Source organism: Pseudopipra pipra, chromosome 1, assembly GCF_036250125.1.
Source record: "Pseudopipra pipra isolate bDixPip1 chromosome 1, bDixPip1.hap1, whole genome shotgun sequence".
In the NCBI taxonomy this organism is placed as follows: domain Eukaryota; kingdom Metazoa; phylum Chordata; class Aves; order Passeriformes; family Pipridae; genus Pseudopipra; species Pseudopipra pipra.
Window position 1 is genome coordinate 34,360,300 of NC_087549.1, and position 17,059 is coordinate 34,377,358.

General features: G+C 37.0%; 1 protein-coding gene across 2 annotated transcripts in view; it reads right to left on the bottom strand.

Moving 5' to 3' along the window:
* Positions 1-17,059, bottom strand: part of C1H8orf34 (chromosome 1 C8orf34 homolog) — a 134,598-nt gene that overhangs the window by 90,230 nt on the left and 27,309 nt on the right. Inside the window, exon 4 of one of the 2 annotated variants that reach the window (XM_064651314.1) lies at positions 10,201-10,329. The exons of the other annotated variant lie outside the window; for it this stretch is intronic. Within the exon in view, the coding sequence (XP_064507384.1) occupies positions 10,201-10,329 (129 nt within the window). The remainder of the gene's footprint in view (positions 1-10,200; positions 10,330-17,059) is intronic. 2 annotated transcript variants of the gene reach the window in all.

Below are 17,059 nucleotides of genomic sequence, written 5' to 3' on the forward strand. Positions count from 1 at the left end.
CTCCTTCCTTTGTTGGGAAAGGTCTTCTGATGTCAAAGGGATATCCACCAGAAATAAAGGAGTAATAAAGGAGCTTCACGCTTTCTCTTATAGCAGCTGTTTCTCACAGACAACATTTGCCGTAGTTTTATATCATACTATGACTGACAACTATACACTCCTACCACTCTTACTAACCATTCCAAATAAAGGGGTGAGAAGTTTGCTTCCCACCATCAGCTAAGGCTCATGGATGAGGTTTACAGTGGGAATTAGTTAGGTAGCCAGTTGCCAATTTTATGTCTTTAAAAAATCCTTCCTTTTAAAAGTAATTAAGGGTGCTTGCCAATTTTATGTCTTTAAAAAATCCTTCCTTTTAAAAGTAATTAAGGGTGCTGAAATTTGATTAGGCATCACAACTATCCAGCCCACTCAGCTGTCTGCTGAATCACACAGACAGATTCAGGGCACTTGTTTCTACTTTTGAGTGTAACGACCCTCTGTGCTGGAAGAGTGCTGGAACAATGAAATAATTGGTCTGAACGTGCTTCCACAATCCTTCAGAAATGCTCCAGAGCCACAACTACTGCTATCTCTGATCAGCAACAAATCTAGAGAGGGGCTGTTGATGGTAGCACAGATTCTCTCAAATGGAACATCATTCTGTCACTAGCTTGGTTTTTGAAGGGAACTGAAAAAACAATGTACTCTCTGACTGCAAGAAAGGTCTGGCACACTAGGATTAAATGAAACATGATTAACAATGTAATAACAATGTAATTTATTAATACTTATTATATTTTAGATAGTATTATTATGCTTTTTTTAAATTAGCATGGATTATTAAAACCATTCTTTACATAGTTATCTTAGATTTCTGTTCCCATCTTCCATCTCTATGGCAATCTGCAGCAGCACAATGGTAAGAATGAAGAAATAAATATAATAAATATACAGTGTCTTCTTTGATGTAAAAGCCACCTCTCAAAATACCTACACTATATTTTAACAAAATAAAATCCCTTTTGAGTCTAGAACGAGTATCTTCCACAGTACAGACCTTCTGCTTAGGATATTCTGCTTCATTTCTAGTTTATCAAAAGAACTTTTCTTTCTAAAGAAAAATTAACATTGTTAATAACAATTCCATGAGTCTTAAAGATGCCTAGCTCTTGCATACGCAGTTCTTAGCAGAAGAGTTTTATTTGTTATTGCTGTCCTGCAACAAATACAATTAATCCAGTTCTTAAAGCATCTCCACTCAGTGGTATTATTCCTCTTTGAAAAGAAATTTTTAGACTTTGATGTTCTCAATCCAACAGTATAACATTTATTTTCAGAACAGAGAGCACCACACCAGGTCTTTTTGAAATAGAGCAACTGATGTCACCTACCAGGACCTGTGCAGGGCATTTGATATGATCCCACACAACATTCTTGTCTCTGATCTGGAGAGACATGGATTTAATGGGTGGATCATTCAGTGGATAGGGATGTGTCACACTTAAAGAACTGTGTTCAATGGCTCAATGGCCAAGTGGAAATCAGTGGTGAGTGGCATTCCTCAGGGGACAGTATTGTGACTGGTGCTGTTTAATATCTCTGTTAGTAACATGGACAACGGGATCGAGTGCACCCTCAGCAAGTTTGCTGACAACACCAAGCTGTGTGGTGCAATTGACACGCTGGAGGGAAGGGATGCCATCCAGAGGAACTTCGACAGGCTTGAGAGGTGGGGGAGGCTGTGTGAACCTCATGAAGTTCAACAAAGCCAAGTGCAAGTTTCTGCAGCTGGTTCGGAGCACTCCCAAGGACAAGTATGGGCTGGACAGAGAATGGATTGAGAGCAGCCCTGGGTAGAAGGACTTCTGAGTGTTGGTGGATGAGAAGCTGGACCTGACCCAGCAAAGTGTGCTCATAGCCCAGAAAGCCAACTGTGTCCTGGGCTCCATCAAAAGCAGCGTGGCCAGTAGGTCGAGGGAGGTGATTCTCCCCCTCTACTCCGCTCTCATGAGACCCAGTCTGGAGTACTTGTGTCCAGGTCTGGGGCCCCCAACACAAGAAGGACAGGGACTTGTTGGAGCAAGTCCAGAGGAGGGCCATGAACATGGTCAGAGGACTGGAGCACCTCTCCTATGAAGACAGGCGGAGACAGGTAAGGTTGCTCAGCATGGAGCGCAGAAGGCTACGGGGAGATCTTATAGCAGCTTTTCAGTACCAAAAAAGGGCCTACAAAAAGCTGGACAGTGACATTTTACAACGGCATGTAGTGATAGGACAAGGAATAATGGCTTCAAACTGAAAGAGGTTAGATTTAGATGAGATATTAGGAAGAAATTCTTTATTGTGAGGGTGGTGAAACACTGGAACAGGTTGCCCAGAGAAGTTGTGGATGCTCCATTCCTGGAAGTGTTCCCAGACTAGATGGGGCCTGGAGCAACTTCATCTAGTGGAACATGTCCCCCTTCATGGTAAGTGCAGTAGAACTAGATGATCCTTAAGGTCCCTTCCAACCCAAACCATTGTGTGATTCTATGAAATGGCAAGTCATAAAATCCCTGACTGCTGCATTATTCCTGATCAGCTTTACAGTAGCTTAAAAGCTTGCAATATTTTCATATGCTATATGAAATTATAGAATTTCATATAACACCTGAAATCATAGAACTGGTGATCTGATAAGAACAAAAGTTGTGAAACTTCAGAGACACCTACCATTTTTGCTTTTATTTGTAGTCCTTCAATAATTACAGGAAGAAATAACACGAAATAAAAATTTGTTGGTTTTTTTTTAAGACTTAGATTTTTCTAATGGCACGATGTAATCTGACAAATTCAATATATAAGAAAGATATCTGTAAGAAAATAAAATGCTACAACTTTAACATATGCCAGACTACCATTATTCAACTGAATGGGAGGAAATACTTATGCATTCTTCTAAACATCCAGAAGATGGCCACAAAGCTCCCAATAGCCAGATTTCCCTACCTGCCAAACGAAGTCTTCTGTATTTACTTGACACACAGGTTTTGACATAGACACTTTAGACATACTAAGGCAACCCCAATGCAACTCTGACTAACTTGACAGAATTCATTCTCAGGATCAGTCTAAGCCAGGGAACTTCTGGATGGCTGGACTGTCAACCTCACAGCGCATATCACAGGTTCTGTAAAAAACTCCAGGACAGAAACAGCATTATTATTCTACCATTATTAATAGTGCAGCTTTGAGCACAAACACAGAAATACTGTATCATGTATCAACTGCCCAGCAGTTAACTTTCCCAATGCATTCTCCTACTCCTTGTAAATCAAGGGAAGCATATGTTCTTTCATTAGTGGGACAGGCCACCTTAGCTGTACTTGCATATCCCATGTCAAGACCTTTTGCCATACTGCAGCTGGCAGCACAGTATATTCTAGTCCCTGTGCCTGCTTGGACTACGTATTGAACATCAGGTAAATTGAAATTATTTCTTTCACACCATTCCTGGATCATAAAGAACATAAAATGGTTGCTCTGATTTACCAAACAAAGTATTCATCCCCCCCCCCAAAAAAAGTACATGAAAAACAAACCAGCTCAGTCATTTCTGTGTAGGAACTATGGAATATGTTTGTCCTTGACTGTCATAAGAGACATTGTTATGATGTTTCCTTTGCCTACACTGAGTCATTTTACCACTTTCAAAATTAGACATATTTCCTCCAGTAGTAACTTAGATTTTCTACGAAGGTATATTGAATTGAAACCTCAGAGTTTTTACCAATGAGGGCCGTGTGCCCTTATACTATTAAGCAACTACACATCAAGTTTCTATAGAGGTATCCATAATATTCCTCCCAACACCTAGCCATATTAGAACAAAGGAAACTGTCATCTACAAGGCACCACACATCAACATATCAGCACACTATACATCTTGTAGTCACTATCTAGAAAACATGAATTTAATCTCTTTTCTTTGTAGTGGCTTAAAAAAAAACCCATAAAAAAACAACTAATCCCTAGCAAAATAATCTCTGCTTTGGACTTGCAGCATTTATATATCCAAATTTCTGAGAGACTCCAATGGAGAATACAGGTTTCAGGATTAGGTTTGGTGACTAACACACTGAATTATGCAAAGACAGGGAAATAAAATGCAAAGTACCCACTAAATATTATGTCCTAGAAGATCTCCTAGGCCAAGGTCATCTCAGAAGAGAATAATCAACACTGCAGAACCTTTCAGAACTCTTGATTTTAGGGAAAGGTGTACACTCTAGTAAGTGGGTTAAGATGGAGAACCTGCAGCATCCAGATGCCAAGGGCAGAGTCACAGCTTATGTCCTATTACCCCATGAATGCCAACCCCCTTGTACTAAAAACTAGTAAGTTCCACATCCAAGATGACAGTCACACAAACCTAAATTCTGCATTAGGGAAACTTCTAGCAAGCCAAATACTGTTCCAGAAAACGACACAGAAACTATAAAAGACTTAGAGTAGGCTGGAGCTGAATGGCAAATACCTTCACAAAGGTAATTAAAATCTTAATATCTGCAGGAAAAAGATACTTAAAACTGAAGTAGCGGTGATCTCCTGGCCATGCAAGCCCCAGTATATAATTGAATAGCAATAATTATGTTCATATTCTTCCTGTTTCAATCTCAGAAAATATCATTACTTTGTATTATTACTCATACTTCATACTAAAAGCAAATGGATTTTATGAGCAAAGGCAGTATCACATAACAGCTGCAGTACTGAGATAAAATTATCTTCCTTAAAGGTTTGATTGAGCTTATCTAAAAATGTCGATCTCAAAATAAGTCACAAGCATTGATCTCACACAAGAATAACATGATTTTAAAGTTCAGACTGAAGAGAGGGCAGGAAAAATCCTCTAGACAAGACTAGTTTTGTGGTTCAATTAGCAAACACATTTAGGGCTAGATGATCAACTGATAATGGAGAAGTCATTTTTACAGACTCAAGTCCATTTCAGATCAACAACTGTGTACAATTGAAAACGATTACTAAAGTATTACATCTTAAAACAATGCCCCTCATAAGGTAATTGATAAAAGTCTACTTAAGTGTCATGCAGATTCACTTTTGCAGTTATATCATTATCACCATCAGAAATGTCTGGCTTCAGTAAATGTTAATGGCATTTCATTCAGGTATATCTTCTATAACCGTAATGCAAATCATTAATAGTTTCCTATAGTGTAGAAGCTTCTAAATGAAACCCCATTCTAATATGTTTCAGAGACTACTAAATGTATTGAAGTAGATCATGATGTATATATTAAGCTTCTCACATCCCACACACTTGCAGGTTCACCCATAAAACTAAGGACATGATTTTAGTGGTTGTTAACATATTGTGATCTTTTTTAGAACTAGTTCTACCCTTCTTGTTATGAGATTTTTACTCTTGTTATCTTCTTCCCTGTAAAAGATAAACAGAACACATGCTTTTAGTTTCACTATTTAATATTTTTCTTAAAGAGGTAAGATCGTGTTTGTCTTTCTTAACCTATGCATAAACAATACCACATGATTCTAACATTATGATAAATAACTGTTTGAGATACTCTGGAGGGACTCGAGATTTTTCATTCTTAGAGGCATTGAAGAGCCTGGACACCTGGCCCTAGGTGAGCCTGCTTGAGCAGCAGGTTTGGAACAGCTGACTTCCAGTCATCGCTTCCAACCTCGGCCATTCTGTGATTCTGTAATTCATTATGGTTTCAAGCAATATTTCCTACTAGACTGCACATTGTTTCCTTATTTACTGATTATTAATTAATCCCCTTTGAAATTAAGAAATGAAAGAATACTGTTTTCCTGTTTGTTACCACTGTTTCTGGGATTCCCTCCAACTAACTGATTTGGATTCATTACCAAATACTTTTGGTTAATGTTAACTTACTACCATTTTCTGACCTTAAAATGCCTGTTTTGTAGTATACACCTAGCCTGAATAAGGATTCAAATGTTACGTTAGTTATCTTCATTAAAAGGTTACATATAATTATGAAAAAGTATCTATCTCACAGCAGAAGACATTGTGTCATCAAATGCTGTTACCATCTGTAAACTGAATCTTCAATATGCATACATTTTCAATATGCACTTTAATCCTTATCTGTTTGTTTAAAAGATGCAAAGTTGTTCATAAAGTATACAGACTTCACATCTAATTGCACCAAGCTCTCAGTAATTTAGCCCTCATTTTTTCCCCACTCAAAACACTCATAATTCACCGGTTTCCATCTCTTGTTATCTATTTTTGCATCCTCAGAAAATGGAGGATGAAGACAGGCACATTCATTAGCAAGATCCTTAGCTATATGGGAGATTTTAACTCTCTTTGAAGGCCAGAAGTTGAAATACAAGAGCATACATGGAACTTTTATTCCTTATGATCAGCAGAGGAAGAAAGATGACAGCAGTAAAGGTAAGAGACCTTGCAATAAAAGAAAATCAGACGTGTACAAGGGAAATGCAGTACATTCCTGTATGTTGCTTCATAAACCAAAATCTCCCCTAAATCCAGTTCCAAATCGACTTCAATGACATACAGTTGACTGGAGAAGCAAACAAAATCCAGCTTTCACATGTAGGTAGGGCTCTGAAAAATGGTGTATTTAAATCATGAAGTTCCATCACGCTTAGACCATAATTACAACAATAATCTTCTTCAGACTCTCAAAACATTTAAGATGCTTTTGACTCTGAGTGTGAAGTCACTGTTGGTTTCTCAGATCTACTACAGCACAGAATTACTCACAGATTTTTTTGATGGGGCTTGGGAGAAGGGGTCCAAATATAAGCAAGTTCAGTTTTAATCACTAGGACTGAATACACAAGAGATCAGACATCTAAGTGCCTGAGTCTCACCTTCCAACACTTACAGGCAGTTCTAATTTTGTGTGAAGTGCACAAGTTGGTTTCAAAGCAGGTACCTAGACTGCGTAGTAAATGAAGCAACTAGAGTTTAACTCACAGGCTGTGTCAGCTGCATAGCAGGCAACAAAGTCATGGAAACTCACTACAAGATCCAAAGCTTATCTTTAAAAATGTAAACAAATTCTGGGACGTGATGAAAAATTCACTTAACTTCAAACATCTCATTTTATGTGTCACATTTCCCTGTTAAAATACTGAAGAATGAAATGAGAGGGTGTAGTACAAAGCTGCTGATAGTACATTGTGATCATTTGCATACTCAGCTATCTGTTGAGCACAGTGCCTGTCCCATACTGCTTCCAAACAAGATTAGTATCAAATGCAGCATTAGACTCATAACATGCTTGTAGAATCAAAAGCACTGACTAGCCTTCCCAAAACAAGCATCAACACTGGAGAAAGTAGATACAGGACCTTGTGATGGCTTTCATAAAATTCATCACATGGGACATTTGTTTGGGGACAGCACAGAATAAGTTTCATGTGTTTCATAAGTTTCATACTTCTAAAGTCCTAGACATACCTGTTCATTGAAACCCCTTAAGAAATTTCAATGTGCAATCTGTATTCTGTATTTGGGAGAACAATAACAACACATTTATTTTCAAAATTGCATATCTTCTATTTTTACAGATTTCACATTTTTCATTTTGAGTTTTTTATCGTGCTGACATGAAAGAAATCACAGAAAAGAAATTTTATTTCCTGGAATGAACTTAAAATCAGCAATATGAAACCTAGAAACAAGGACATATATCTTAGAATTAATCTGATGCAAGTGTTTAAATGATACAAACAAAAAGGTTAAAGCACAGAGTAACTAACAACTATCAAAGAACAAAAGAAGTCACAAGAAAAGATACTATAAATACACTAGGAAAGGAGGACAAAGTAAAATGCAGAACTGTTACATCAAAGAGAAGGAAAGCAAATAAGAGATGACACAAAGAATTCCCAGTGTTCAGTACTTTCACTGTTTCAGTCTAACAAAAAATTAATTGTGGCCAGATGCTTAACACTAGTGATTTTAAGAGGAAAATTTGCAAGCCAGACTACTGAAAGCTGAAAGATATTCTGGTGACTTAGATACATTCAGGTTGGCAGAATCTTGTGAAATTCATTCTAGAGCACTCAACTAACTGAAGAAGCCTCTTATCCATTAGCAACAGTCTTTCAGGAATAGAGAGGACAGAAAAGGGCAAATACCATATCTTTCTTGAAAAAGGAAAAATGGAAGATGTGGGAAAGCCTAAATCAGACTAAAATAGCAAAAATCTTAAAGAAAACTGTTAAACAGTGTATCAACATCTAATGGAATAGAAAGGCGATAAGAACGAGGCAACATGAATTTATCAAGATGAAATGCATCACATCAGTCTAATTGCATTCTCAACTGGGAAACTTGCCTAGTGGATAAGAGGAGGAAGCAGATACAAAATACTTCAGCTATGTGACTTTGTTTACTGTCCTGAATGATACTCTAGTAAAAAAAAAAACTAGAAAACTACACTCTGGGTGAAATCACTGCAAGGCAGATAAACATCTGGTGGGAAAAAATGCACTTACTGAGTAGCTTTCAAGAGCTGGTTGTCAGATTTGAAATGGGATCATGAAGAGGTCTGAGAATATTTCCATTAATGATCTGGATGAAGAAATAGAGAGCACATTCATAAAAGTGAACTTATTATCAGGCTGCAAGTGATTTAAAGCACTCTGGGGGCTGGGATTCAAATTCCGTACTATCTTGATAAACCCTCAGAAAACATCAAGTACTAGCAAGAAACAGTGAAGAATATTTCATTTGTGAAATAACACTGTGAAAATTGGACTGTAACAACGCTGACCAGGTACATTGACCTGGTTCAAGCGTAAGACCCAGAAGAGCTGAAGTGTTTTCCACTCTGGTCAGAAAACTCTGTGACAAAGAGAGGTACAGAATGCTGCAAATTGTATTTTAGGGATAAGGAAGCTAGATTGTGTGGACTCTACAGAATATTCAGTAGGAAAGATGAAGATTGAAGAGCTGATTTAGCCATTAATTACTGAACTCCCATATCTGATTGGTTTGTATCTCCTGACAGTGAATAAATAATCCTTTCTGAAATTGAAAATAATTTTTTCTATATCTGTGTTAAGCTTGGTTACAAGGCTCTAAAGAAAAAAGGCTTGAAAAGTACACTCACACGCATCACAGTAAAACGGTCAGGCAACAGTGAGGCTACAAATCAAAGATCCTGACTGGAATTGGTTTAGCTTCTCGCAAGCAGATAGACTGATTTACTAGAAGTGTATTTGAAAAAAGCCCTATAACTATCCTACTACCATTAATATAAATATGAAAATTTCTCAGAATATAATTCTTGTGATCAACCTAAAACATTTGGGAGAGAGGGAATTTGGGCAAACCAGTTTGGGTATTTGGCACAATTTTGAAAAATGCTGGCTCTCAAAATTCTCCTCAAAACAGATCTTCCATTTGTCATTCAGCTCTGTCTCTGATCTCACCATCTGCAAATTCTCCAGTGAATGAAGAATTGCCATGGGTAAAATTTAATGAGATGGAAAAAAATATTTCTCTTTCAAGTATCTCCCAAATCACACCATTCCTAGTTTTTATGCACTAAGGCAAGGAGTACTTTTCATACTTTAATAACTGTTAGTAGTATTTGTTCCCCCAAATGTACTTCAGAATTCTCTTCTACAGTAAAGAGAGAAAAAAAAAGTATGTAAGGGATAATATGTGACTTTTATTATGAAATAATTGGATTTCATGTTTCTGAGTATTTATTTGAGATGCTTTAAAATATTTTAATTGCTTTGAAAACTGGAAGAAACTGACTGGAGTCAAGGATGAAAGATAGCTAATTGTTTTTCAATGATAGGTCTGAACTCCATCAATGAGGTCAAAGTTTTACAAAGGTTAATCTAATACAACTGCTACCACCCAAAGAAGCAGTCTCCCTGCTGCATGTTCCCACCATTTCCATTAAACCAGCCTCTTCTGTTGATCTCTTTATGAGCTAATTCAGCTCACCTAACCAGCAGAAAACTAAAATAACGGAGTGCAGTTTCAGTTTCCAGGAGGGCTACTGAATTATCTCAGACATTCTGTAAACCTTATCAACAGGAATGTAACTGCTGATGTCAATGAACCTGGTCTTCACCGAACAGAAGACACCTTCCTGGTATATACTTCCAAATGACAATTCAGGCTGCATGGTTACATCAAAAAACTAAAATCAATGAACTTACTGCGAGACAGATTCTCAAGGGCTTTTCCAAGTTTTTTGCTCTCTTGAAGAATATGATTTAGTTCATCAAAATCATGGTTCTCCGGTTTTGTCTTCCAATCCCATTTAGGATGCTCTATTGACCTTGGCACTAAATATACACAGATATATAGATGAAGTTTAGATTTGGTAGTTCAGACTCCTACAGTAGAAAAAAAGCTGCACAATGAGTTTACAAACTCAAGTACCTTAAGTGGAAATTAATTATCTTCTATTTTAACAGTTGGAAATATTTTCTTTGGTCAATGTAAAGTGAAAATGAAAACATCTATGAACAAATGCATTCTTGGGATGATTCTTGGCATTGAATTAATTGGTAAACAGGAATAATTAATAACAAAAATAATAAAATTAATGCAATAAAAATGTATTTAAACTACTGCATGTGAATGTACTTCATTTACAAGTGAATAGAACTGTGTGGCCTAGGGGTCAACAAGGAAGAATGTCAAAACAAAAATGAGATATTGGTACTTTTGGTTTTGCTAGGTATTTTATCAGTAAGAAAAAAAAAATATTTTAGATACAGCTTTTAAAACAACATTTTCTTTTTCATTCCAAAAATCATGAAGTGTAGATAACACAGTTAATTAAAAACAGTGAAACAAAATATGTCCTTATCATTCATGCTGTACAGACTGCAATCTTTATTTCTCTACTTAAACAAACTCAATCCTTGGGAAGCACAGTCCTGAGCCTACAGTCAGTTGCTCATTATCTATTACCAAGGCCTTTGATTTAATTTTGAAATAACAGTTTCTCAACTGCTGAGCTAACTTTACCTACAACAAAGAGAAGGATTGTCTGAGATATGTAGGACGCACAATGAACAGAGCTGCATTGAACATTGTGTACATTTTGAACAATTCGTAGAAATAAAAACAAAAACTATGCTGTTTCTGGAACTGCAGTTTAACATGTTCTTTTTGCCAGTGTTCAGAAGTAAGCAATCTGCTGCCTTTGCCACCAAATGCAACTGTTGGATAGTCTCCAAACATAGCAGTCCCATGCTGAGAACTGCACATGCTGGTGTGAAGATGATGATGCCTAGTCCACCTTCCCACTAGAAAGGACCAGTTGCATTTATCAGTAGTTGCTAACTACTCACTTAAAAATAACTTCAAAGAAAAGCCTATAATGTCCAATACATCCTGGACAGCTTTGAAATTTTTGTTTATTATTTTGACAGCTGTCAACTAATTTGTGCTTACAAACTTCATTTTCATTACATGCTAAGAAGGAAACTTACTAAGAAGGACTCCTACAGATTGTGCAAAAAAAAGGTGATATGATAATTTGGAATTTCAGAGTGCTTTTATCATGGTATGGGGAATTTATCCTCAGACATCACTGTTAGTTATTACAAAATGTGTTAAAAAATTGCTAATGAAATTTGCCTTATTGTTGACTTTCCTCTGTGTGAATACAGACTCTTCTCTACTTTGAATCAACTCCAATAGGGAAGGTTGAAGTTAAACCAATAGTCATATTTTCCTGGTAAAGAAATAGGACAATGTAATGTTAAAGTCCTTCTTTCAGAATGAACATGATTCCACATAAACCAAGTAATCTTCAAACCAGACATCTATGAGAGTCTGAAAACCACAGTATATCCTGATCTGTAACACCCATTCAGGAACCTGACTAACTATTAGTTAATATATTAGACTGCAATTACAGACATTCTCAAAGACAGAAGACAAAGGAGACATTAAAAAAGACCTACAGAGATAAGACTAGGAGGAAAGGGACATACGAACTCTCAATAAGGAGGAGGGAAGAGAAGGGCAAGTTATCGTGTCACAGTCTGATTCTGCTCTGTGTTCAGAAAAGACAAGTAATATATTTCCTTCTGAGGACAATGGAAATAATGAGGCATAGTGGTTTCTTGTGAATAGATACAGGTATTAGAGTAGGAATAGTCTCTCGTCAGATGGGCAGCTTGAAATTTTTGTTGATATTTATAAATGCCAACTACTACTACTACTTTATCATTCTCTGGTTTAGGAACTGCTCTGTCAATTAAAAGTTATGTAAATTTTTGTGTGAAAAAATTTACTCCATTCACAGATCCTAGCATATATAAATTAAACAGCCCAACTTCAGTATTTCTCATCCTTTTTCTTATTTACAAAATGTTCCACTTAGTATATTTTTTCTAAACTTTTTCTAATTGTAAAGATAAATATTTAGTAAACTAGAAAAGGAATTCTATAAATTCTCTCTATTCTCACTCACCTGTGTTTTATATTGAGGTCATATGCTCCTTTAATGCCTGCTTTTTCAGTCATCTTACCATCTCCCTTCAGTGTGCCAAAACTATATTCTACATCATCACTCGCAGTATGACAGACTTTTCTTTCCATGTTTTATACTGACCTCACCACAGCATAAAAATCTCACAGTACCACCAAAATACAAATAGGCAACAATTTAATATAGTAAAACCATGTACAAGGATGACCAAACCCAAGAGCATTGCAGAAAATTTCCACAAGCTAGAATTTGATATCATGTCAGTTTGAAACAAAACACATTTTTCAAAATACAAAAGGAAAGAATTTTTGAGAAACCACATGATCTTAAAGCAAAATTTGTCATGGCACAGAAGCTGGATGAAACAAACAAATAAGGACATAAGTTCTGCTCTACAGCTGTGGAGTTCCAGCATCAGCAACTGCCAAGTATATGGACCAATTCACATCAGGAAAATGAGAGTATCAAGACTCTATCCTTGAAAGGTACAGACACTTGCTCAAGACAGTGATTTGGTCCCTAGTTTCAGAGAAATGTCCTACAATCACAGGAAGCTTAGATTACTTCTCACTAGATGGATGGTAGGAAATCAGTCAAAATCACAGTGGAAATTTGCTCTGCATGGTGGTTTACTATCTATCAGCTGTGTTTCAGTGAATCATTTTGCACTTCAGTGAAAATGTACCAAAACAGATATGCTGTCATGAAATATTTTTAAGTTTCAATAGAATTTATTTCAACAATGAGTTTGGTTCATTCTATAACTGAACCAGAACTGAGGGAAAAGTTAAACAGAATTAGAACTGACTGAAATTTTTATTACTTCTAGAGACAACACAGCTCTTCTTACTTACCTACTCTTCCAAATAATGAATGGATACTAAAAATTATTTAATTATATCATGTGGCACGTGTTTGTCCTTTCAAGTTCATTTTCTGCTTGCTTACAGATGTTTCTGAAGTATACACTTGTATCTTCTCAACTGTAGGATCAACAAGCACTGGTCATTTTCAATTGGATGGCTTTGTGTGAAGCATGCAGAACTGTAAAAAGCCCATACGACCCTTCTTTCAAATCTTTTCAAATACATGATCCTCCTTGGTATGTACAAAGCCCGTCATAAATCATTTATGTGCATATGTCACTACACACTTAGTAAAATCCTTTCATTATATTCTGACCTTCATTTTTTTTATTATACTCACCCATTCCTCAAAGTTGTCATATCAGCAATTTTAAATCCCTCATTACAGTACCCACCTCAACCTCATCTCTGTTATTTGAGAGATTTATATATTATAGAACACTTTCTCGTGAAATTATTTGCCTACAATTCAGAAAATTTATTACACCTACATTGTAGCCCTTTGTATAGAAGTATGTAAGGTTTCCCTTTGTGGAGCTGAGATTTCCCCATCTCATCTTAGGAGACCGGAAAGACACACTTGCCGGTATTTCTGATGTTCTGCTAGTGTGCCCTGCCAACAAACACACATCAGATTCATTCACAGGTGTGTTGTGAATTCTGTCACAAATCAGTACACCTTTATTTTATACTGGATGATAGTACAAGATCAGTACTGGTTTTATCTACACATATATGTCTTTTCAAGACATGATTTGCAGACAGAATCAGACTAGTTACTCATTAAATCCTACATATCATTAATACATTATATGATCACCTTACAGCTCAAAGAACAAAACTATGTATGTTATTATTGAGCATAAAATTATTCATGTATTTAAATCTCATAATAGCATTCAGATTAGAGTTCTTTGATAATATAGCCAAACTGGTTTTCACAGTATCTGGATGTTAAGAGGCTAAGAGAATGACGGCCTACAGTTCTAGACTGAGCAAGAGCAACTAGAAGTACACAACACTACAAACACAAATGGGATGTGGTGAGAATGATGAACTGAAGCAGAGTGAATGATCTCTGATCTGATTTAATATGGAGGTGGTGAAGAGACCAACCTACTTTGCCTAAAAGTGTCTAACTGGGAAGCAAGAAGTCTGTTCTACAAACTATTTTGAAACTTCTGAATTTGTTCTTCTTCAAATACAGAATGTGATTATCTAAACATTTCAATAAGTATATTTATACACACACACACAGAGCCATAGCTCCAAGCTTCTTCCTTGCCAGACAACAGCAGCAGCTTCTGCTTAATTCTGGTTTTGCACACACACCAAGTAAGAGGTCAGACCTCTTAGATATCAAGATTTCTTATTTGTGTGTCTCAGGTAGATATCAAGGCGTCTTATTTGTGTGTTTCAGGTGCAGCTGAGCTCATAACAGGCAGGAGGAGGGACTGGGGGAATCTTTTCAGCAAAAAAGTTGAATGAATGAGGAAGTGAGATTTCTGGAGGAATAACATGAACACTGCAGTCAACATCACTGTTGAAGGAAAAAAAATTTCCTAATTAAATAAATCAAATATCTGGATGTTTCCAAAGATTCCTATGAAATTACAGTTCTTAGTTCTGAATAAACTTACAAGTTCAGGATCATTTTAACAAGACAGTCATAAGACAAAAACTTTACAACAGACATAATACACCTGATGGACTCCATTAAATTTTGGGCTTGTTTTGGCAGTTTTGGGAGGGCCTTTTTAGGTTCTTGGGAGTGGGGGTTTGTTATCTTTAACACAAATCTGAGAGTAAATCTTCAGGTCTCAGCAGACGGAAAACATTCTGTTTCTCAGATAAGTCCCTACTTGCTCTTTGGAGAGGCTTTGGAAAAAAATGTACAATGACACACAAAAATGTTTTGAGGTACAAGCAGAAGACACAAGACAAATGGAATATGCTATGCACATTTGGATAGAGCAATAAATGGCTTCTAAATATGTTTGCTTTCTGCTGATCTGCATAGTTGAAGGGGCACACAGTACCCACTGATATTGCCATAAACCCAGAAAAAAAACATCAAAAGAACATCAGTATTAATCTAGTTGGCAGAAAATAAGAAGCAGATATGGCAAAAAGGCACATGGCTGAAACCAGCCTCTGTGATGGCAACTAAAATACCATCCTCCAGCAGAGTAGTTGATGGTGACAATGAAATCTCCCCTCAGCTTTTATTTCTTTCATCTCAAAAGTGAAAAACAAACACTGCTGGCTACACTCTTGCTACTGCAGCCTAGTATGCAGCTCACCTTCAGCGCTGCATGAGCACACAGCCACAGACTGGTTCGTATTCAAGTTCTTGCCCACCAGCACACCACATCTTTTTCTGCAAAGGTACTTTCTAGTCATTCATTTCCCATTTTTTACTATTGCTCATTCATTTCCCATTTTTTACTACTTCATCCAAGATGCAGGATTTTGAATTTGCCACTTCCCACAATTTGGACTCACCTGCAAACCTAAAGAATATTCTACCTCATCATCCAGGACATTAAAAAATTCTTTTAAACGAAATTGGTCTCAGTACCAGTCCCTCAAACATGCCAGTAATGATAGATTTTCCAACTGGAATCTGCATTGCCAGTCACAGTTCCTTGAAGCTAACAGCTTGCATCAACTTTCCACACATCTTGTTGTCCACTCATCCAGTCCATATCTTACCAATTGAGTTTTGAGGATACTATGGGAAACTGACAAAGGTTTTGCTATAAAGTCAAGGTATTAAGTATCCACTGCTCTTTCTTTGGTTACAGGGCCAGTTTTTTCACCAAAGAGGGCAACCATTTCGATCTGTTCAGACATTTATGATCTCATAAATCCATGCTTACTGTTTCCAATCACATTTTTCTCCTTCTTGTGGTTAGGAACACCTTCCAGATAAATTTGCTCAATAACCTTCCCAGAGAACGAGATTAGGCTGACCAGCTTATAGTCCCCAACATTTCCTTCTTGCCCTTCCTCAAAATCCATGTGATATTTGCATTTTTCTAGTTATCAGGAGCCTCCCACAATCATTATGACATCTCACTGATGACCGAAAGGCCTTGCAATGACATTAGTCTCCTCTTTCAGCATGGTCAGAATTTATCCCATGCAGTGCCATGTATTTATGTATGTCCAGTTGCATTAAGCACACCCTAATTCTACTCCTGTTACAGGTAAAGCTGCACTCCCACACACTACTTCTAGACTTAGGGACTCGGGTAGCTCGAGAGCAAACCTGACCAACTGAAGAACATTTTAAAGTGTCCATCAGTTCAAAGGGACAGATCCTTGAGCCCAGTCTTATTAAGAATGTATAAAATATTTCCTTTTTTGACATGAGACCTGGTAGTTTAGAATGTCCAGCTTCCTCTTTGTCCCTCTCCTGGGTCAACCTAAGGACTCAACAAGCACGAAACTTATAGTAGGCACACAAATAAAGGGAAAGACATGATGTCATACCCCTATCTGGGATAAAGACTGAGAACTTCAGATCTTTAGGACAGGGCATGAATCTGAAGACCAAGCACAGGGAGGAAGGAAAGGAATGCAGTATGATGACAGGAACAACTCACAATACCTTTGGCCACTGTTTCTAACAGTGGATCTCCATAAACTGCTGTTATCCAGCATATATGTTAGATTAGACACAGATTATGAGTG